The 23,408-nt window shown below is 47.2% G+C and overlaps 1 protein-coding gene across 2 annotated transcripts in view; it reads left to right on the top strand.

Moving 5' to 3' along the window:
* GAB2 (GRB2 associated binding protein 2) overlaps positions 1-23,408 on the top strand; it is an 89,904-nt gene that overhangs the window by 39,942 nt on the left and 26,554 nt on the right. For both annotated transcript variants that reach the window (XR_003573199.1, XM_027901302.1), the window contains exon 2: positions 13,792-14,092. Coding sequence is in view for 1 of the 2 variants with exons in the window: in XM_027901302.1 (XP_027757103.1) it covers positions 13,792-14,092 (301 nt within the window). In the remaining variant the exon portion in view is untranslated. The remainder of the gene's footprint in view (positions 1-13,791; positions 14,093-23,408) is intronic.

Here is a 23,408-nt window from a genome sequence, read left to right as displayed (position 1 = left end):
AAACATTCCTGTTGATCCAGTAGCTTTTTGGCTATTGTAAAGTGTTTTTCAGCACCTCAGCCGATTTATTTCCCCTTGGCTTCCTTAATTTTAAAGAAGTCTTTAAAGAAGGCAGTCTGGTACCATGATCCCAGGTTATTTTTCTGCCCTATTTGGCCAAATTTGTGGGCATTCTTCAGGTCAGAATCACAGTATTTGATGTCCTAACTACGCTGTTGGTCAAGCAGGAAATAGAAATGACCAGAAACCCTGTAACATCCCAAATACACTATTGCAAGGGTTTCTACAGGCTCTTAATTTTTAGAAGACAATATTGACATGAATATTCATTAGAAGCAGGCTGACTGGGCCATCTTCTCATCCATTTGATCTCATCATCTGTGTTGACTAAACCATACTATGGTTTATCAAGTGACCTGTTACGTGCTTGAGTTCCCAAAGCCAAACAGATTATCTGAGCTCCAAAATATCTTTGCCAGGCTTTGTTTGCTGGCAGAAGGCAAAGGCTGGGGCAGACATGTGGTTGATAAAGTGCCTCAGCACTATGTTGGCTGCTCTTCCTGAAGGCTGTATACACAGTCATATGCTACTGCAACATCCATTAGACCCTAGTCATCTGTCTTTGAGGTGCTACCATTTGGGGAAGGTCTTTCTTCCTGCAAGGAAGCTAAGGGCTTTACTTGCTCTCTTCGAGATTCTGTGTGGATGGTTTCTGGAGACTGCATCTCCTAAAGCCTTCTGCCACTGCTGAAACTCTCAATGACCATTTCCCCTTGTTTTTTGGAAGAATGTCCTTCAGTGAAGAACCTTAAAAAGATTTGAAAGTTTGGTATTTGAGGAAAAGTTGAGCAGAACAGTATGCAAAGTTCCTGCAAGGAAGCTCACGGAGGTTCAGGAAGCAGCAGTCTTCCTGCCTTTCCACCAAGGCATGGAAAAAGAAGACAGCAGCTTTCCAGATATGGAGTGAAGGAGATTAGGTGATTCTAATACAAGGGAATTATTTCAAATCTAGAAGGTTGAAGAAATGTACAGAAGAAATGCTCCCCAGGCAGCAATAGGTCGATGCCCAGCATCAATCTTGGTCCAGTGGTGTAGCCCCCTGGTCTGTTAGAGGCAGCTATAGGGTAGTGAGGGCAGTCCATACAGCCCCAAGAGCGTGGCAAGTGAATTAAAACCTGACAGATCCCAGAAAGATGTCACCCACAAATATGGCGCTTCTTTGTGCCGTTTTTCAGGGATAAATACTAATAGTAGCTCTCAGCATTTTCCTAAGTGGAGCAAATCCAATGGCTCCTGTGGGGAGAAGCAGCCGGTGGCACAAAGGGTAATGAAACGGTAAATGTTGAAGACAAATTCATCAGACAGGGCAGTCTGGATCACTTGGCAAGCAGAGCACATTTGAAAAAAAATATGTTAGAAGACAGCCCAATGCAAAATTGAACATCAAAGGGGAAGAAATTAAGATTGTTCCTACGGAAAGGGGCAGTGAATCACCAAATGCCGGGTTTTCTGGACTTGGTGGAAAGAAACTACACGAGCAGCTCCTGATGTGAGTTGAGGCTTCATCAGAAACAGCTACAGTGACCTTTCATGTCTAAATGAAGGGGTATGAGGTACATTTATTTTTCCTTATGTACAACATCAGCAAAATGTGTTGGAGTACCTGGCTACTAATTTCAATGCCAGAGGGAGAAAGGAAACATGAAGGCTTTGCAGAAAGGGTGTTTGTCACAGAAATGCTTAGACTGGAAGCTGATTAGTTTTTTGGAAGAGCTGAGAGGTTGGAATAGCCGGGTGATTGGGATATTTTCTCCCCATGATCATGCTAAGGGTACTCCAGTCTCATGTAAAAGGGCACCATCACAAGAGCCCCTTGCACGATGCCAAAACCACAGAGTGACTGCTGGGAAGCAACCCATGAGGCTAAGTATGAGGACAAATGAGTGGTTAGTGGGGTTCATATGGGCATAAAAATGCATTTACTTTAGAGCCTGTTATATAGAAGAAATAAATTTACAGTCATAAGATCACTGAATAATTCAGGTTGGAAGGGACCAAAAGAGTCCAGGACAGCCTGAATTTGTGATTCAAACAGGTACAGGGGAAACGTGGATGAAAATTTCCTTCTGTAGGCACAGGGTTGTGGGACTGGAAGTGTTGTGGGGACTCAACACAGACCCCAGCCAACTGCTGTCGCTGACAGATGTTTTGGCTATTGGGGAAATCTGGATCTCGAGATGCACCTCACTGTAGCAGGCTTGAAACCAGAAATCTGTGTATTTTAGCTGGCCACCCTCAACCAGCTGTGCAACAAGTAAGATCTGAACCCTTGTGTGGTGCAGATTTGGGGTTGTCCCCCTGTGTATCGTGAATGCTCTGCTGCCCTGAAGCCCTTGAGCCAAACTGCCTGAGCAGGGTGCCTGTCAGGAGAGCAGTGGTCAGGGCTGTGAGCTCTGCATGGCTGATGCAGAGCCTCGGGCAGTGTCTGGTTGTTCACGTGCCTTCTGTGAGAGTCTCCTGGAAACCAGTAAATCCCTCAGCAGGTTTCAGAGGGGCCTGACATACAGATGAGATAATTAGGTCTCTATGAGTTTCATCTAAAAGGGTGAGCTGGAAGAGGGGAGAAATCCTCTTTTAACTAAGGAAAGGCTTTCACATCAGCTTACACATTTTAAACCATCAGGGAATCTACTCATTAGGGTGCCCTCTTAAGCTGCAGGAATGAACCCCAGGTCCTAAAATCAACTAAACCATGAGAAACCAGCAGACAGGTGAGTGTCATTGGTGCTGCTCTCCACAGAGCTATCTTTTTCACAGCAGCTTTTGCCTCCATTTCTCACTTTTGCCCACATTTAATGTGTTTGGCCTCACAGCCTCCTGCCTCTCTTGTCTTTCCGAAATAGAAGGACCCATGTTTCCTGGAGCGAAACCAGGACATCATGTTAAGCTGTGGTGGTTGGGCTCTGCCATGAGGGTTGGTGTGGACAGGGCTGCCTCCCTTTCCAAGTGTGGCACATTTGAATATCCGCAGAAAGTCAAGCCCAAGTCCTTCTAATGCTGAATGTTGCACAGTGGTCAGTAAACCAGCATCTAGGGAAGACTCTCTCCTCCTGATATTTTCCCTGTTGTAAACAGTTTTCATTGCAGAACTCCATCATCACACACGGTGGCACTCAATGACCTTGGGGGGATTTTGTTTCCATGATTTTATTCAGTCTCCAAATGGGGACAGCTAAACTTGAGTCCTTCTGAGCATCCTTCAGCAAGGTCATTCCTGTGTTACCCAAGGAAAGTCTCTTTTTGTGTGCCCAGAGCCTGGCTCCTGTTGCCTTCTTGTATCTCTGTCAGTCTTGTATTAGACAAGAGTGAGTAGGTCATCTCTACCACCCTCTCCCTGCCACTGAGGGTTTCCTCAGCATCTCTCCTATCCTGACTCTTTTCCAGACTGAGGAGTCCTGTTCCACTTATCAGTTCCTTGCTGAGAAGCCATTACAGACCTTTCATCTTCCTTTTGCCCTCTTTGTGCCAGCAATGTGATGCTGGTCTTGTCACCCAGCCAGCTACCACGAGGAGATGCAAAGAGTTGTGAGCAAACTGTGAGTTCAACATGAGCCAAATCAGGCCTGTTTCTCCCCCTACAGAGGTTAGTCGAGCTGGAGATGGTTACAGGTGATGAGACAGCTCATTAAAGTGGCTGAAAATTAACAAGCCTTGGAGCTTTTCTAAAATTAGAAACCATCCTTGGAAAGGCAAGCTTATCCCAAATATCCTGCTACTAGCCAGAGTTCTTTAGATGAACGAAAACACATCCTGGCCCTTTACTATCATCTTCAGCCCCATGGTATCTCCAGCTCATCATATCAAACCAAATGAGATGGTGATTTTTTCTGTGCATAGATTCAGTTAAGCTCAGAAGACATTCAATATCACTTTTAAGGGACTTTTCCTGCAGACTTTAAGCAAAGGAGGTGGACATGTCAAGGGCAGGGGAAAGCATTCTGACATACCTCTCATTCCTGATATCCAATTCTACGTCCATCTGTATTTCCATCTGCCTTCACCTGAGATACTGAGGGCAGAGTAGTTTAATTCTGGGATTTAACTGCTAGAGCTGACATGGGTGCCTATCTCCCAATGATTAAAACTAAGCCTTAAATTGGCTTTTTCAGATTCTTTTCTTTCTTCAAAAGTGCTGCTTTAAATCAGCTTTGCTTTGAAGCACTTTCCATCAGTGTTCAGGATTTGGAAAGGGTTCATTGGTAGGGAATATAGCAGCCCCTTCCCCATCTCCCTCTAGGGTACCATGGATACTCATGGATGTGGGACAAAAGAAACCCAAAAATGCAATGCTCTGTCTGGAAAATATCTCTCAACCAAGCCCAAGCCTGGTGAAACTAAACCTTGTCTCTTGAGCATCTTTGTGGATGTCACAGAGGGCTGGCAAAAGGTGACACAGGGCTGGAGAGCAGCCACAACCTCCAGGAGAAGGCAGAGGGAAGATGGGCAGTGCTGTTTTTTTTCCAGTGAAGCCCATCACTGGGCACTCATTGGATGAAGCATCCCAGCAATGAGTTTTGTGTGGGCAGAGACTGGTGTATGTTTGCTCCCGCCAACATGGTGTGGGTGTTTTTTGGGCAGATCCATGTTGATGGAATCATAGAATCATATAATGGTTTGGGTTGGAAGAGACCTTGTTCTAACGCCTCTGCCACGGGCAGAGACACCTTCCATTAGACCACGTTGTCAACCCCCCATCCAGCCTGGCCTTGAACACTTCCAGGGATGGGATAGCCACAGCTTCTCTGGGCAATGAGAGTAGCAGCTCGAGGTAGCCCAAAGCTAGGGGCAAGGGAGAGGAAATTGCTGACACTACTGTGGAGTTTATTTTGCTCTTGCAAAGGCCAGAAAGCTAGAAAAACTCAGTTATCAAAATGCTGTGCTCCAAGTCATTTATTCATGCTGCGTTCCCATGTCCAGCCCTGGTTGTGTAATGGCCGGGAAATCTCTTATCGGAGACTGATACCAGAGTCTCAGGAGGGAAAAAAAATGTCCGAGCAGTTTGCTTTTGCTTCCAGAAACCCAAAGCTGAAAAAGCAAAATAAACTCTGCTCTTGCTGTTGGCATGCGCACATGGCATGGGCTGACTTGGTCAGCTCTTGGTCAACTCCACAGGACTGAGTGTAGTCAGTGGTGGCCGCTGGGTTTTGCAAACAGACTTGAAGAGCACCGGTCTCAATATGCGTCATGTAAAATATATATAAATATATATGTGATAAATAAAATATCACATCATAGGCTGCTGCGGCATCCTGTTTGGTTCTTGCAGCCCCATATCCCTGGCCCCTTCAAAGAGGCCACAAGGTACAAGCCAGCCCCCAGGGTGCTATGCTGGCAACGGAAATGGTGGGGGACAAGGACTGTGCAGTTCATCACTCATGTGGCAGAACCACGTGCTTGTGCTCCATGAGGCAATACAGCAGTGCCATCACGCTGTCGCTTGCATCAGTGTCGAGTCGGGATGCAGCCAAAGGCAGATACAGTGGGTGGGAATCTCCCTGCAGACCAGTACTGCTGAAAACAAAGCACCTCAAGGCCAAGGATGAAAATTCCTTTAGTGGCACTCCTTTTCTGGATTAGACCCAGACTAAATAGTCAACTAGAGATTTGCTGCAATCCCGTTGGGACCCCGGCGCCATTGCCTCCAACGTTGCTTTTATAGGATGTGATCATTTTCTTGTGCTGTTTTTCTCGGGCTGGCTGATGGGGGCTTAGGACAGAGGTAATAGTGGTGTCATCCCACCCTTTCCTTGGGTGTCCTACAGATGCCCAGCTCTGTCTATCCCCATGCAGGTACACCCACCCACCTGCCTGTACGTCCTTTCAGTGCTGCTCCAGTATCCCACAAATGATGTGACAAGGCAGGGCGGCGGGAGAGTTTTCAGCAAGGAACAACAGAGTGGAATACAGAACAGGGCTGAATAGCAGGAAATAATTCCAGATAACAAAATCCATGAATGGCAGTAGGGATGCATTCGAGACTCTGCACATGGGCCATTCACAGCCAACCCTGAAGCAAGAGCTAGTCTCCAGGCTGGTCCTTTGAACCCCTTGCTTTCCCAGCACCTTCTCACTTGCAAAGGCACCATGCTTTCAGCAGAAGGAATTATCCAGAAAAGGTTACTCTACTCAATGAGAGTAGAGTAAATTGAAAAATCCCAGTGCTGCCCTTTCTCATGTTAAATCTGCAGATGGATGTGCAATGAGTGGCTGCGCTGGTCCCACGTCGGGACTTGGGACCTGAGTGGTCTCATAAGGTCTCCATGTGACAGGTTCACTAGGAGTTGGACCTAACTATGGAAAAGTAATTTAGATTTGGAGATAATAGGTCAGAAGGGACTTTTGGAGATCTCCAAACCAACCTCGCTCTCAAGGCAGAGCCAGCTTGAAATTAGGCCCAACTCTGGAGGTAAATCACATCACTCCTGGCCTTGTCCAGGTGGGTTCTAAATATCTCCAAGGATGGATATCACCCCATCTGGATTTTTTTCTTGTCCTACCTCTCATTTTGAAACCTTTTCCTTTCATTTAGACTTTCCCATTGCCTCTCATGCTGTCCCTGTGCTTCTCCCAGTAGAGTTTGGCTCCATCCTTTCTACTCACCCTCCAGACAGGAGCACTCCTGGCCCTCCCCAGGGTTTCCCCTGTCTCCTTCTTTCTCAGACAGTCACAGCTTGTCTGGTGATGTAAGTACAACATCGCTATTTGGTATTTTGTTTTTCCATCCCATCCTTCATCAGGCGCTCCCGAGTCCCATCAGAAATGCTGTCAGTGCCCTCACGTCCCAGAGAGAAATCTTTATTTTCTTAAGATTGACCATGCAGCACAGAGCTACTGAAATCTTTCCAACCAGAGAGCTCCTGTAAAATAAATATGAAGGGAAATGTTTTCCACATTGTGTCACTGCTGTGTCGCCCATCTCGTTCACAGAGGGTGGAGGTGGGAGCAGGTCCTGCAGCTCACACCAGTGTACCTTTAGCTCCAATCGGTCCCAAACACTTCCTTCCCTGGTAAGCTAACATCTCTGGTGGCAGGAGCTGTTTTTGAAGCTTATAGGTTTTTAAATGGTCTTGAAAATAGGTTTTAGTCTGTGTTTGTGCCTCACCTCCTTAAAAACCCATCTCACACAGCTGTGAGTGATGCTTGGTGCAGGACGTCTCATGCTGGCCGTGCTGCCCTTGGGTGGATTTCACACATAGCGATTCAGCGTGTGCTCTGAAGCCTAATTACACCTCCAACAGTGGGAAAAAAAATACCAGGAGGGGAGGTCAGTTTGACAGCCTGAGATACACACTGGGTTGGGGTTTTTTTTCTTTGCATCACCTTCCCTCAATCCCTCAGCGAGGAAGAGCCTCTTTGTACCCCGGCAAGGTTTCCTGTGCCCTGCAGGGTCTTGCCGCTGCGTTGCGGCGTTATTAACGCTGCCAATCAAGCCTCCCCCAGAGCGATGCTGCTAACGAACTCGCTGTGAACTCGGCCACAGCAGGCTCGTGATTAGCAGGGAACAGTCTCCATTCCTTTGAAGGGTGCGAGGAGTGGGGTTGGGACCTCTCTGTTCCCAGCAGCCTGCGGAAAGGTGCTATGAGCGGGCAGCGGGCAAAGAGAAGGTGCTTAGGGAACAATGTGGGGGATCTGAAAGGGCAGGAGTGGGGCTCAGGGAGCTCCTGCCTGCTCTTGGGCTTGGGGACATTGGGGCTATGTGACAGCAATCAGCCAGCAGAACTATTACTTGAGCAGACAGAGGCTTCCTGGATGCTTACAAATCTACTTCCAAATCGCATTTCCCTTGAGTTAGCGCTAAGATAGGGAGGGGAGAGGTGTTCTTGCATGAATAATAAAACCAACATCCTTCTGTCTATCAGACGAGATAAAAAGCCCCCGGGGACACAGAGGAAGACAACATTATTATACAGGTCACCAATAGGTTACTCTACAATCCTCCTGTATGGGGCTTCACTCGCTGATGCTGGTAGCACCAGCCACAGTAGGGGATCGTGTTCCTTCTCCAAGACTGCGGGGGTGGGTTTGCCAGGGCAGGATCAGCTCCGGTGCTGGGTAACACAGTCCAACAGCTACCATCAGTGTAACTGTTGCACGTGGTAAAAACAGTAACACCACTGAATGGCCCAAGCCACCTCAAAACATACTCTCAGCATACCCCCATTATTTCTATCCCCCTTTCCCAGGGGTGATCTTGCCAGGATATCTAAAGTGGTAGTAGGCTGGAGGGGGCATCAAGGGGACAGAGTGACTGGGAAGAACAGCGAGACCTTTCCAGGCGCTGCAGTCCTTCTCGCATGCTCCTGAAGCATAAACTCCTCACCAGATGTGCCAGGAGCCAGAGGGCGAACGTGCTCAATGGGGTGCAAGACCGCTCTGCACCGCAGAGTGAAAACTGGGGGTGTGTTGGCTTGGACAGACTCTTGACTTTCTCTGGACATGGTGGAATCCCCTCCAGCAGCTGGTGGCCACAGGGGAAAAGACAGGAGCCGTCCTGCACCACCCAGAGCTTCTATGGCTCTGGGCAAATCTGGGACACAAGCACCTGCTTGCCCTACTGTGGGGTTTCCTCCTTGAATCACTCAGTCCCTGGCTTCATCCCGGTGTGAGAAATTTGCCTGATGTCATGGCTAGGTCGCTCATCCTGCCTGCCAGCTTGGATTAGACCCTGTGATTTGTGTCAGATCAGATTTTGGAAGGTTTATTTCACACTGGTAGTGTGCAGTGCTGGTGGGCATGAAGTTGATGTCAGGGGGAGAAGGAACAGGGCAGAGAGATTTCCTGAGAAATACATATTTCTCATTTCTCTTCTCTTCTCTTCTCTTCTCTTCTCTTCTCTTCTCTTCTCTTCTCTTCTCTTCTCTTCTCTTCTCTTCTCTTCTTTTCTCTTCTCTTTTCTCTTCTCTTCTTTCTCCTTACATATGCTATAAGAGTGTGTTGGTAAAATTATTTATATTTCAGATTTGAGAAATCTGTTATATAGGAGTTTATCCTAATTGAAAGAACATCCCTTTCAACTCAAAGCTAACAGTTTCTAACTGTTTCCAACTTCTCATTTCAGAGCTAAAATAATACTGGGTGGACCTCTCCTATAGGCCCCACCAAGAGCCCTCTCTCCATATTGTCACTATTTGATTCCTTCTTAAGATTGTGGCACTTGGCAGGCTCCTCAGGGATGGATACTTGGCTTTACTAACATTGAAATTACAATTTTCCTCACCTCTTTTCTTTTTTTCGGAAACAACATGTAGGCTGGATATCTGCAATCACTTTGCAGAGAACAGGGGACCAGAAGGGAAGATGCTGTCCAAATGTCCTCTCACTATAATCATAGTTAATAAAGCCTCTGTCTGGCCTGTTCCTTAATTGCATTTGGGTACTTGGAGGCCCCAGATTCTCTGACAAGGGACGGTTTGAGCCCCTTGCCGTGATGCCACCAGCTCTGTTACAGCAGTGTGTCATCAGGACATCCACAGGGGACATGAGGGACCTCATTCATGGAGTGGTAGGAAGATAGTATGGTGGCAGTAGGAAGATTGGTATGGCATGGTATGGCATGGCATGGCATGGCATGGCATGGCATGGCATGGTATGGTATGGTATGGTATGGTATGGTATGGTATGGTATGGTATGGTACGGCTGTGGTGGCATCTCAGTCGCTCAAAAGCAGCCACCTCCTCACCCAGCAGAAAGGACAGGAAGAATCCCAAGCACTGCCTGAGCCCTGCAGAGCATCCCTGCTAAGTACACTCAGCCAGTGAACCCAGCAGCACCAACTTCATCTCTGCCAACCCAACTTTCCGTAAAACAACGAGCTCCGAGTAGCATCCAACTGGAAAGGGGTCGGTTTTGTAAACTTTAACTTACCACGGCACTGTTGAGGTGGAAGGCAATCAAGCAGCAGTTACAGTTCTCCGTAACCAGGGAGGATTCACGTTGCGATGGGAGCATGATGGATGGGCATGGGTATTTTTTTTAACAAACAAGTCTTTAAAAGATATACTTGCCAAGTGTCAAAATATTTCTCAGTGATACTGAGGACCTTTGGCAGCTGTAATTTAACTGTGAAGGAACCTGATGCAGGCAAAGGACTGCACAGCTGGAAGTTTGTGCTGCAAAGGCACCACTTTATGGCTGTTAAGCTGCTGGCCTCTCTGCACTGCAAAGTTGTTAAACATACACAGCCCTTGGCTCACACCACTCAGTGAGGCACAATGTTTTGGCAGGAGTGGACTGATGGCGACAGAGGCTGCAGAAGAGCTACGAACAAATAGAAGTAGGGAGAGAAGGAAAATTCAAGTGGAGGAGGAAATGTATGTTGGTCATGACAGCCCCATGCCAGGAGAATATGGTCTTGGAAAGAGCGTGTACGTTCATATGGAGTTGCATCCTCCTTTGGTTTGGCATTGGCTGAGGTTGCTGTGCACATATGGATCACATACAGCTTACTGCTGTGATAAGTGGTGATCAGTAGACCCTTAAATCACCCTCTTTCAGGAAGGTGATATCCTAGGGAATCCTAAGTGTGGAAGATTTGGGTGGTACTGATAGCTTTGAATGAGTGTCCCAGGAGGATGCAGAGTCCGTATCCTTTGCCATGTGTAGTGGTATGTTGAAGCAAGCTCCATTAGTGCCAAGAGATGCCTCAGGAGCAGCCACAGCCTGGCAAATGCAAGCTGAGCCCTGTTCCTAATGAAGACATAGCAAATCCACGAGGAAGAAATAAAATACGCTTGCTGAGCTCAATGTTCAAAAATTCAAAGAAATGGGGAAAATCTCTATAAAGATGAGGAGGTTCCTGGCTATTTCATTATTGTTTACTTCTTTCTCTTCCAGTGATCAGTGCTTATCTCTCTGGCTCAGAAACTGATCTTAGGAGGCAGGAAGTGCAGGGAGGTGTGGTGGGAGATGCCTCCAGCTGTGCTGCCTACAGCCACCTGTCCAGGACAGGCACTACAGAGGCTGCTGCCATGAGTTGTTTTTCTGGGTCAGAAGCTGTTTTAGAACGCCAGTGACTCTTTATCATCAGGAGAGCACCATGCAGAGGTGGACTGGGTGGTCATCCCAGGCTGATGGGGCTGCTGCCCTGTCCAGTGGCCCCATCCTCCAATGATACTCCAGGTCCTGCAGCTTCCCAAAAAATTTTGTGCTGGCAAGACCCATTCTTTTGCAACCAGCCTATGCTAGAACTTATTCAATACCAGTAGACCATGTGTGTTATATTGTTTTCTATGCCAAATGCTGACTATGTGGGGCTTTTCATTGCTACCAGACAGACCAAAGAGAATTGGAGAACTTGTGGCTCTCACATTAGTGATTAAAAGAGAAGCTGTGGTAGCATCATTTGCCTTGCTTGCAGCATTTCCTCCTATTTTTCCATGAAAACTCTAAATTCTAGAGTCTAGTTTCTGTACTTAGTGGGTTTTTTAATGCAGTGTCTCAGCCATGAAGGGATGCTGCAAGATTGCATTCCAAAAGCAATCTTTGGAAAACAACAAGCTAAGCAGCCAGAACTGGTGTTGAATGTGTCTTCATTCAGGTGATGGTTCATGTGGTTGCACAACTCCATCTTCTTTCACTGATGTATGCCCATATATTCGCCCTACCAAGTGAGTGCAAAGAAATGACTCAGTGCTAACAGGAAGAAGCTAATGGGACATTTTCCACCTAGAACTAGAAAAAAATGTTCATGAGTTTGTTTTCCAAGGATTTGGGTGATCCGTTTTGAGGAGATAGATAGACTAGCAAATTATTGCTGCTGCCTGGTGAAATTGTTTTTTTCCCCTCCCTCATGGACATAGCTCTGCTGTGTGTCTATTTTTTCATCTGAAAGCAGCCATTTTGATGAGAAGTGGGTGACTGTCTCCTAGATTAAACCAAAATCTGCCAGCCTTGCACGTCCTCCTGCTAAGCAATTTGCTGCTTCGCTGCCTCTAGAAGATTGCACTGAAGTTGCTTTCCTGGCGCCAGGACTGGGTTTGAGAATTAGTGCAAAACTAATTTGGTTACAAATCTAAAAGACACCACCAAAAGCTATTTTTAAGCCTTTGAGAAGGATGGTGTGAATCATTCTGTTCGGGGAAAACATCGCAGACATTTCTTACCCTTATTACAGCCACAAAATTCTCCAAAATCGTGGGATCCTCGTGCAGTTGGCTGGCTGAGATCTAGCACATACCCATCACCAATATGCAAAGCCTCCCAGGGCAGTGGTCAGCACCTGGGGAGCATCATGGAGGACCTAGCACACCAATTGCCCTGCTGCCTCTCCTGGATATTAAAGATGTTTGTGGCTTTTAGTTCTCTTTCTTAGGGACATCATGTGCTTCCTCAAGACCCAACCTCTTATAATCGTATGAATTCCAAAACTGGCTATGTATATAAAAATATAAATGAGGTAAATCTCATTAAAAGAAAAAAAAAGGTCCACAGCCAGGGCAGGATGGTGGGGATCACATTCCCCTCCCTTGGCGTCCTTTGGTACAAACCGAGGTGCGTGTCAGGTAATGCAGGAGCACTGGTAATAATCCACATCGCCCCACTCATCTGCATGCACCTTTCAAACCTTTGCTGCCTTCAAAGACATCCTGAACAAACTGTTTTGAGGACCACGCTTAGATGTAGCCCTTCCCTTCCACAGGCCCTGGGAGCCGAGGCCTCTGCAAGGCAGCAGACCTCTTGCAATGGACATCAGCTCGAGGTGGTCCCTCAACCCATGCATCCCTCACATAGGTGCCATGATCTTCCTGCGGAGAACATCCCAGAAAAACCCACCGTCCATCCCATAGGGTGGGGACTAACACTGCACAGTTTTCCGTGTAATTTAGGGTTTAGCATTTAACACATTATCACTGTGGCTATTCCCCCTCCTTTGGGCTCCCAGCTGCGTTTGGCTTGGGGAGAGCAGTAGGGCCGTAGCTTTCAGGGCCAGGACTGGTGGCTGACATTTATTTTGCTGATTTGCTTTAAACTCCGTAACCCCCTGAGTCCATTTCATGGGTGGTTTGGCCAGGGGCTGCCGTCAGCAGAGCTTGGAAGAATCAATGATAACCTTTTCCTTTGCAAGGAGTTGTCTACATGCCAGGGAGCCGAGGATGCTAAAAAACAAATGAAGCTTGGATTCTCCATGGGCCTCTCTGGCATTATTCCTGATATTTAAAAAAACAAACCAGTTCCCTATTGGTTTTATTACTCTTTCTATCCTGGCATTTAAACAGAGATGGGATTGGCGTGGTTGGTATCTGCAGACACATGCTATGATGCTCACTGGAGTTTCTCTGAAGGTCAGAACACCCAGGATGCTGTGTCCAAAGTGCCTGAACAACTCCAAGCTTCTGAAAGGCATTTTGGCACTGCTGTGACTGGTAATGCCACTGCACAGATTATCTCACATCAAGGAGAGAAGGGTATTTGGGTCCTGGGAGTGTGGCAGGGCTGTAGGGTAGGAGCAAGGTTGATCTGAGTCTCAAGACTCTGAACCTTCTTGGGGTCATCTTATGCTACAATACTATTCCAGTATTTAATTCTCCTGGATAACCAGTAGAATTTTAGTGTTGAACTGAAGAACTGAGCTGAGTCTATGCACCTCTTTCAGGGATGTGCTGAGCAGCATCCCAGAGTATCCCATGGTGGAGAAGTGTCGTGTCCCTCTGTGTCACGCTGTGCCTAGCAGTGGTTTCTCGCTCTCGCAGATTCAGTGATAGGGTTCATGCTTCTTCTTTTCTTGGTTTCAGGCATGGAAGAAACGCTGGTTCGTCCTGCGCAGTGGTCGGATGAGTGGCGACCCCGACGTTCTGGAGTACTACAAAAATGACCACTCCAAGAAACCTTTGCGTGTGATCAACCTCAATTTCTGTGAGCAAGTGGACGCGGGCCTGACCTTCAACAAGAAGGAACTGCAGGACAGCTACATCTTTGACATCAAGACAAGTGACAGGACCTTCTACCTGGTGGCTGAGACTGAGGACGACATGAACAAATGGGTTCGCAGCATCTGTCAGATCTGTGGCTTCAACCAGTCCGAGGAGAACACAGGTACCATGAGAGCCATGTCCTTGGCCAAGAGCATCTTCTGGCCTGTCCTCCTAATGGTGCCTGGCTCCTCTTTCAGATCAGACCTGTGGGAGGGAAGTTCAGCCTGCCCCAAGGCTGGCAGTGTGGGAGTGGGAAATGGATGGGCATGTGGGAAACTTGCCTGCCTTTGACATCTGAAGCAGAGCTGGCTTTGTTCCTGTGAGCCACCTAAGTAGTTTTTACCCCCCATAACTGTAGACCATGTAGTCTCTTACAAGAAGTTGATAGGGATTGGAGACTTTTTTAGCTGCAGCCTTTGTCCCCATGTGTCACTGAAATGCTGTTGAGAGTAGTGGGAACCACCAGTGAAAAATACTCCTCATTCAGAGGTTTCAATCCCTTGGTAAAGTGGGGGGAGAAGCTTTATGGGAACCATTTTCCTCCCCACTGCAGTTTTCTCCACTGCTGACAGGCTCTCATGTGAGGGACAGACACATACCCCACACCTACGTCCCTGTCTCTTCCTGGGACCCTCTGGGAAAGCACCCTCTGGGAGGGGGACAGGTAGTTTTGTGCAGTGGTGGGACCTGTTCTGCTGGTTATTCTTCAGCATCCAAACTCGACTGTGCTTTGGCAAGCCTCTGCATTAAGCAAAGGTGAGCTTCCTCTGCTTTTCCAGTACCATGAGGGCACATATAAATCCTGAGGGAGATGGGATGAGGGGTTGAGCCTGATGTGCAGCACTGCAGTCCTCTGCCAGTCCCATTATACCTGGTAGCACCTCTGGGCATCTTTACTTCATCTCATCCATGATCCAGTCTCATGGAAAGGGACTCCAGTCCCATGCTCTGTCTGCGTGAAACTCCCTATAATAATGTCCAGCTTGAATCTGTTTTGGTCCCTCGTAGAGCAGCTGCCATCCGCGGGAGCTGAAACCCTGCCAAGAGCTTGTCAGGCAGGACAGCAAACAAAGCATCACAGCAGCGCGGATGCGATCTTCGCTGGCTGACGCATGAAACAGGATGTCACCTTGGCAATGGGTGTACAAGTGGTAGAAAGGATCCTTGATAACGTCGCCAGCCCGGTCTTTTAGGGAAAGGTCAGGCTAAATAAATTACATACCGTTCCAATATCAGCAGCGCAGCCCTCAAGGTTCAGCAAAATTGTTCAGGCCCCCTTTTTAAGAGCTGTTTTGTTGCAGGATTTTCCATTTTGCGTGAGTTCAGCTGGGGGAACTGTTTTTCTTCTCATTTAGTAAAACGAGCTCTCAGCCCAGCGGCAACAGGATCGATACAGGACTTCAGTGAAATATAAATCTGGGCAGCAAAAGGAAAAACAATCTCCTGCTTGCAAGTACATCTGTCCCAAAGGGCACACAGGGATCGTCAGGCTGCAGAGATCTGAGCACTATTCCCTGCAGGATCATCGAGTGACATCAGCAAAAGAGGAACAAAAATCCCTATTTGTAACAAAATCACAGCTCGTTAATGCTTCAGGGAAAGTACCCACTTGAAACAGTACCCAGCTGCCAAAGCGTGATTTTCTGAGTAAGCCAAGAAAAAGCCTACAGGGGCGAATGCAGCAGATGTGTCCAGATGCTGCAGCAAAGAGGGATCATGAATTATTCAGAGCTTGTCCTTTGCTTTGACCATTGCATGGGTGACCCCATGCTCACCTTTCCTTCACCGTCCCTGCTAAGTAATGGCAAATAAATCATCAATTTCCCAAAGTATGTAATGTTCATTTGAAGGACCCATGGCCCAAGGCTGGGTGGAGAAGTTGAGGGATCACTGGAGTGGAATGGGTGTTGAGAGTCTTGTACATCTTGGCATGTACAAGCCTATCACCTGCCCTGCATGATGGGTCAGCTGGAGAGAGAAATAAAACAGCCGAAGCAATGTTTGTAACTGCTGTGTTCTCTCATCTCACCTCCTTGAAGTCATGGGTTTATGGGTGGGAGAGGATCAGGAGTTTGCACAAGATTAAGACAGTTCTGGGTAGAAATAGGTCTTGGGACACTTGGCATTTTGTTCTTGGACCTTCTTCTCTTCATCCTCAAGCCTCTCTGTGCCTTGTGGCCTCTGCCTTGGAGAATGAATGAGTTGGTAATTGGAGGAACCAAAAAGGGGAGGAAAGGGTAACCATCATGGACAGGAATAGCTCCATGCTAATTGTAGCAATTAATTAACTAAACATCCCTCTCCCAGCAGACAGTTAGTGTGGCAGAACAAGATCAGAAACTGCTGGGGAAGTCACTGTGCACATTTTTCTGGTTGTACTTGTTCCTGGGTGTGTGACTGCTTTACACTGGCCCAAAAGCCTTGCTGGGTCTGGCCACACAGCCAGGCTGTTCCCAGCTGGGTTGTATTCACATCCCAGCTGGGTAAATTCTCCATCACCAGCAAACACATTAACTACAGCTGCCATCACATGCTCCTCCTCCTAAGGACACTCCACATCAGCTGAGCCCCAGCCACTGATCACTAGTTTGAATTTAACCCAGTGGTGATGGAGGACAAACTCATTAGCTTTTGGAACAGTTTGGGTAAAAACCTGTTTCACCAGCTCCCCATGATGGTAGGGAAAAGGCAGGTTTTCAGTTGCTTTTTAGCACAATTTAGTAAGCAGATGGACAACCCAGATGCAGCTGCATGCAGTGGTACAAACTGGCTGCAAATCCTCTGCACCAGTGTGGGACCATGCTTGGGTGCTGCCCATGCTCCCAAAAGGCTAAGTGATTAAAAGGCTAAACATCCTTTGATGCTTCTTTCTGTTTGCAGCTTGATGGGAGGGTGTAAATATTCTGTTGCTTGGTTTTTGCATTAGTCCTTCCTTCATGTCCTGTCTAGACTGGGGGACTCTCAGGATTAAGAAATAGGGCTGGACTGTAGGGCTGTTTAATGTCATGCTGTGGTTCACTGCTGGGTGTGCTGATCACCGGCTAGGTTACACATCTGGTTTGGCGGAAGGAAGCTCATTTCAGCCTCAGGGGCCTAAATGCCAGCGAAGTCAGTGGTGGGTCCTGCGGGCTGTCCCAAGGAGCAGCCCCAGTGGCTTTGTTCCCTGCCCCAACCTGAAAATAATTGCAGATTATCTCTGCCAGGAGAAGGGAAATTAAATTGATTCTGAAGTGTTTACCCAGACTGTGGCAAAGCTCTTTGTTGCTGTTAACACCTATTTACTTTGAGAGCTAATTACTATTTTTGAACGAGCGGAGCTTCACAGGATCCTGGCTCCTTTGTATGTCTGAGGAAGCCGATAGTGCTCAAGGAAAGTAGATTTTCTCCTGTCTCAGTGCTGCTTTTACACTGCAGTTTTTACTGCTGCCACCTTGATTTATTCAAATACAACGGGGGGAGACCTTCTGGGGACCCTGAGCCACAGGCTGCATGAGAAAGGCAGGCGCGTGGGTATTTCAAACCATCTGCATTTTCCCTGCCCTAGTGGGCAGACAGCCAGGACTCAGCTGTGAACTGGATTTTCTCATATGCTTTGTTTGTTGAAGTTAAAAAAAATACCAAATCCCACTAAACAAATCTCATGTGCCATTAACCCTTTCTGGAGCTGATGTTTCAGCCAAAAACTCCTCCTTATCTCATTTCCAGTATGACAGAGGCACAGCTACAGCAGCCTGTAATTTCATTTCTTGTGAACCAGCAAGTGACTCTGCGGTGAGCATGTCCTTGCAAAAGTCTTGTGCATGGATTAGTTGTTTTGGAGGAGTCAGTAACTTTATTAACTTTATGCCAATTTATTGTGTCACCCTTAGCACCTCCCTGGAGCTCCTCTTCCATCTCCTCCATGAAAAAAGGGCTCTTTCAGGGGCTTGGATTCACGGGTGCTGAGCAAACATCCACGAGAGTTTAAAAGCTTATTCATGCACTGCATTAATGCCCCTATGCTAGAGGTTTAGCCCAGGCATGGAACCAGGGAAGGGAATATTTGTGGATAAGTAGATGTCCCTGCTCTGAGCTGAAAGCACTCAGAGAGGGTGAGGAAGGCGTGGGAAAAGGATGGCACTGGGCTCCTGCCCTGATGGGTTGTGTCTGGCAGCAGTGGCCTCTCCCACCCAGGGCAGGCATGTTGTCTTTTTTTTTTTTTTTTTTTTTTTTTTTTTTTTTTTTTTTTTTTTTTTTTTTTTTTTTTTTTTTTTTTTTTTTTTTAAATCTGGGACTTAATTTCTTTTATTTATTTCTCTGCTTTCTGCCAAGGCTGTCAGGGGCTCTGGCTCACTCCTTGCTCCATCTCCAAGGCTCAGCATTGGTATTTTGCATCACGACTGGGATCAATCCCCAGAAATCCTAAGGCTTTTACTGTCTCGCAGAATGCAAGTCAGGGCTGAGTGTTAAAGTTTAATGGAGATCTGAGTGTCTCTCCTTCCCCTTTCAGCTCAGACATGCTCATTCTAGCAGAGTTTAATGGACTGACCTCTGGGTACCAGTCACTTTCTGCTCACATTGATGAGATCTATGCCTCAAGTGCGTGGTCTCCCCTGTGGGTCTCTTTGGCTTGATGCTGCCACAGACCCTCCACCAGCCCCCTTCCAGCTCATGAGAGCAAATTTATTGCTTTAGTACCCATTTGACTTGCTTTGGCTGGGGGTCCCATATGAGTTGCTGGCTGGTTTCTCCCCAACCTGCTGCCTGCAAGTCTGTGTTATGAGCCCATTTTGCTGCTCTTGCTCTCTTCTCACTTCTCTCCCAAAAACAAATTTGTCCCAGCCAGTGATGCCTCCAGCCCCATCAGTTCCGTGCATCCAGGGTTGCCTGGGTGTTTGCCCAGGAAAGGGAGCTCAGGGTGGACTGGAGAAGAAAACAACACGAAGATATCCCTGAAGACTTGTTGGGTGAGCAGGAGCTGTTCAGAACTGAATGAAGAGGCTACAGGCAGCAAGACTAGATTAAAAACACGTCTGGACATCATATACCACCCACCTCTCCCACACACCCCCGAATTACCAGTGTTCCCCATCCCTGCATGCAAGAGCAGGGCACCAGGGAGCCCGTGCCAGGTGGCAGCTCCTGCATTCCTGCCACCCATGCCTCTCTCATAGCCAGGCAGAACTGAAGCATAGGGGAAACACTATTGACTGCCACAAGACCAGGTACTTCCTCGCTATTGTGTTCAGCACACGCCTCCTTCCTTCCCTGCTTGTGCTCTGGAGGAGTTACAAGCCCAGCACCCTGCCAGGGAGTGTGCAGAGGCTGATGAATGTGGGACGGTTAATAGGGGCAAGGAGCGATATGTGGGGGGGTCCTTGTGTCCGTGACAGCACCCAGGCCCTGATGCACTTTGTTTCAGCATCTTCAGGCAGTGCTGCCACCTAAGGGCGACTGAGCAGGCAGCCCCTTGTGGAGCCAAGCTGAGCCAGGACTTTACATAATGATAGAATGGTTTGTATGGGAGGGGACCTTAAAGATCACCTAGTTCCACCCACCTGCCATGGGCAGGGACACCTTCCATTAGACCAGCTGATGGCTCAAAGCCCCATCCAACCTGGCCTTGAACACTCCCAGGGATGGGGCAGCCACAGCTTCTCTGGGTAACATGTGCCAGTGCCTCACCACCTTCATGGGAAAGAATTTTTTCCTGTTATCTAACTTAAACCTGCTGTCTGTCAGTTTAAAGCCATTCCTCCTTGTCCCACTCGACTCTTCAGCCTCTGTTGACATAAGTCAATTGGTCTTGACTCCATCTTTAAGCTCTGGTAAGGGTTACGCTTGGATATCAGCTCACTTTCAGCCTTCTCCTCAGTGTTCCCATCAGTACTTTCTGCACTCAGTGTCATGGGGCTTTCCTCTTTTAAAACACCATTTATCATGTCTAGACCCACTGCTTCCACACCTAAGGGCATTTGGATCAACTACCCCTCATCCTTTTCTACCATGTTCTGAGTGTTCCTAACAAGGGAAACAGCTGTGGCTGCAGATTCACCCTGGGAGGACAAATGCAGATTTCACATCTCAGCCCCAGACTTGACTGCTGCTTGCTGGAATGGATGGGGGAGACCTGGTGACTCCAACTCACTTTGCACCAGGCTCGTGGTTGAACTTCAGGTGCGTACAAACACCTTAGTGCCCAAGTCCCAGTTCATCCCTTAACCATCCTGCCGCTTTAAATTTGTTCCAAACTTCCCTGACCCTGGCTTTCCTGCTCCACAAACAGCAAGTTATTTTAAGATCTGACACTGTTCAGCTTTTATTTCAGTGTAAACAATACCGGAGATGGAGTGGTATTGGCACAAAGGAGCAGCTTGAGAGCAGTTAAGTGCCTGCTGCCTTTTTCCCTCTTTTTTTCTCCCTCACTCCCTTTGGAGATGAGCTAGTTCAGGTGCTGATGAGTCTGCTGAAGAGCAGAGCACCACTAACAACCTGGAATTTGCTTTCTAGAAGACAGAACAGGGAGAGATCTTTCTGAGCTCTACCGGCTGGTCAGGGTCTCCTTGCTGTGATTCCCTTGGTAGTTTGGAGAGGGAACTGATGCCACTGAGACATGTGTGGATGGTTATCATCTGTCTACTTTGGGGGAGAAGGTGGAAAAATATGTCTAAAATGAGGCAAATCATTTGCACCCTGAAAGTGCTCTTTTCTTTCCCTTCGCTCTCCAGGAAACTGGGACTGATGAGTTTACATGTCCACTTTCTAGACTCCGAAAACTCTGCTGAGACAAATCCCAGCTATTTCAGGACTGCTGTCAAGACCTTTGAGATATCTGGATTTTCAAATCATGTCATTTGTCATCATTTCATTTACACCAGATGAGAATCAACCCCTACCATTCTTCCATACCTTATTCTTGTTGTTGTGTTCTGCTCTTCATCATACTGTGTTACCAGAAACATTGCAGGATCAGAGTCAAACGCTGCACTGCTCTGATGGTCATTGTTCTAAATGCCAGCATCAGGTTTCCTGCCCTTATAGGTGCCAAGGCAAGGACTGAGGCAAGGGGTGCAGAGGGTTTTAGCAAGGGAGAAGGTCTTAAGGAATCTACATGATTAGAAAGCCAAGCTTCTGGCTTCAGGGTATCTGATATAATCAAATCTCAGAGGTTTTCAATGCTTAGATCAAGATTTTCTTCACAGTTTGGGTTTTGGAAATTTAGGGAGTTTTTAGGATTTACTTATTTAGATGTTTTTATTGTGACTGGACATTTTGAAGAGGTGAGACTGAAAAAAAGCCAGAAGATATGTCAGCCTTGTGTTTGCAAAGCCATAACTCTGCCATCCCAGAGAGTCCACTGGGAGATAAGTGTTAATTGAGCCTCCTTTGACCATACCCAGCATTGATGGGAACTGGCAGACAATATGGTTGTTCGTGGGAGCACCAGGTTTATAGGCAAAAAAGTGCTCTTATCTCACTGCAAATAATAAAACCATCAGGCAGCAAAAAGGAAAATTTATGCTCAGCTTTCAAAAAGGACCAACAGCCAAATACTCCAGTTCTTCTTGACTGTTTCCCAGCTGGCTCCCAGCATAAGGGTATCCAACTGGCCTCTTCTGAAGATAAATATGGAGCAGGAGAACTGGGGCCTTCGGGGAAAATCCTGCCCTTTGCTGGCCAAAGTCCCACTGGGTTAGCTGAGCTGAGCTGAGCTGGAGCTGGGAGAGGAGGAAGAAATGTGAAGTTCAAGAGGTTTGAGATTTTTTTTAGAGCTAAAAGCATCGCCCAGCCTTTCTAGCACAGGTTTCCTAGCAGAGATGGACAAACTGAGTTCACTTCTCAGCCCTGGCCAGGGCTGTCTCCTGGCCAGGTACCCAGAATCAGAAACACGTTTAAAATAATTCTTTGTTTTATAATTGGCTTTTATTACCATGAGCCCTGTGCGTGTCAGGTCAGCTCTATTAGTTTAATGGGCGCGGAGGAATTTTTAGGGTGACTTACTGACCGTGGAAAAATGAGCATGGCAGATGGTATCAGCATCGCATCAAAAAGCAAAACCAGGCAAAGCCCTCGGAAACAAAAACAGCTGATGGGCTTGGAGCAAAATGACCGGCGAAGCGGCACTGTCTGAGCAGAACTGAGGGAAGGAGGGAGAGTTAAGGGAGGCATTTTTGGGTGTCAGCCAGCTGAGAGGAAACTCACAGTCATATTTGCCTGCATTTGTATTTCCCAGAGGGATCCTGGGACTGTTGTAGCCAATGTGCCCCAGTCATGCTGCTTTGGGATTCATGGAGCCACCATGAATCTGTGACCCTACAGCTGCTTGGGCATCAGGACAGGATGTGGATCTGTGGGTGATGACCAACACATAGGAACCAGGTTGGGAAATGCAATGCACAGAGGACCCCAAAATGGGTGTGCAAGGAAATTGAAGGACAGGAGAAAAAAATCACCCTGACTTTTGTGATTGATAATTTTCTGGCATTTTTTCACATCATAGCTCTTTCCTCAGCCCACCCACCCCCCCCCGCCAAGCCAACATATTCCCGCATTTCTTCCCTCCATACATTTCACATTGTTCCCTCCAAAGCTTTGATGGAGACCATGGTTTTAAACACCCTTTGCTTTGTAAAACCTGATAAAAGCTAGGACAGATTTAGACTCTCATTTCCCAGCCCCCAATGCCTGTTTATTTACTGATTTGTATTGCTTTATATTTCCAATTAAAACCAAGCCTGAGCAAAGGGAAAGCTTTCAAAAGCCTTTAAAGCCTCCAAGTGAAGGCACATGGATCAGGAAGGAGACGTGAAGCTGTCGATTACTGTGAACTTTCCATGACACCACGCAGAGTTTGTTTCCAGACTGATTTTTATTTATGAATGCAGTAGCATTTATTACTGATTTTATCTGTAAAGATAACACTCCTTCCCTAGATGGTTTCTATGCCTCACTTATAATTACTGCCCAGTCCCCAAACATACTTTTGAGTTATTTATTGTGGTACGATATCAGAGCTGTAATGTTGGCAATTACTTAGGACCGAAGGGTTACACGTGGTCTGGGGATGCCCAATGAGTGCCCTTTCCATGTCCCAACCCCCTCCAGGAAGGCTGAGAACATCTTTCAGTGTCCATCCCAGTGCAGATGTAGCTAAGAACCCTCTCTTCTGCTATGCAAAGTGCTACACAAGCACTGAGCTTAAAGGCAGCCTCTGCTTGAAGGGATTCATCACGGAGGCACAGAAAATGGTGCATCTTTTCTCCTTTCTGTAGCCATTTTCTCCTTTCTGTAGCCATTTGCAACTCAATAATGGTACATCTTCCCTCCAAGATGGGAAGAGTCTTAAAAGGGACACTTGACCACAGCTTCTGCAAAACCTTTTTAAAAATAAGACGACTGTCCACAAAAAAATGAGATGTTATTTTTCTCTCCTGTTTCCCCCTTGCTGAGTCTGCTGC

Source organism: Empidonax traillii, unplaced genomic scaffold (genome assembly GCF_003031625.1).
Source record: "Empidonax traillii isolate 1590-97213 ecotype Southwest subspecies unplaced genomic scaffold, ASM303162v1 scaffold771:size604852, whole genome shotgun sequence".
In the NCBI taxonomy this organism is placed as follows: domain Eukaryota; kingdom Metazoa; phylum Chordata; class Aves; order Passeriformes; family Tyrannidae; genus Empidonax; species Empidonax traillii.
The sequence above is the reverse complement of the archived record's forward strand: the minus strand, read 5'-3'. Positions and strand labels throughout refer to the sequence as shown.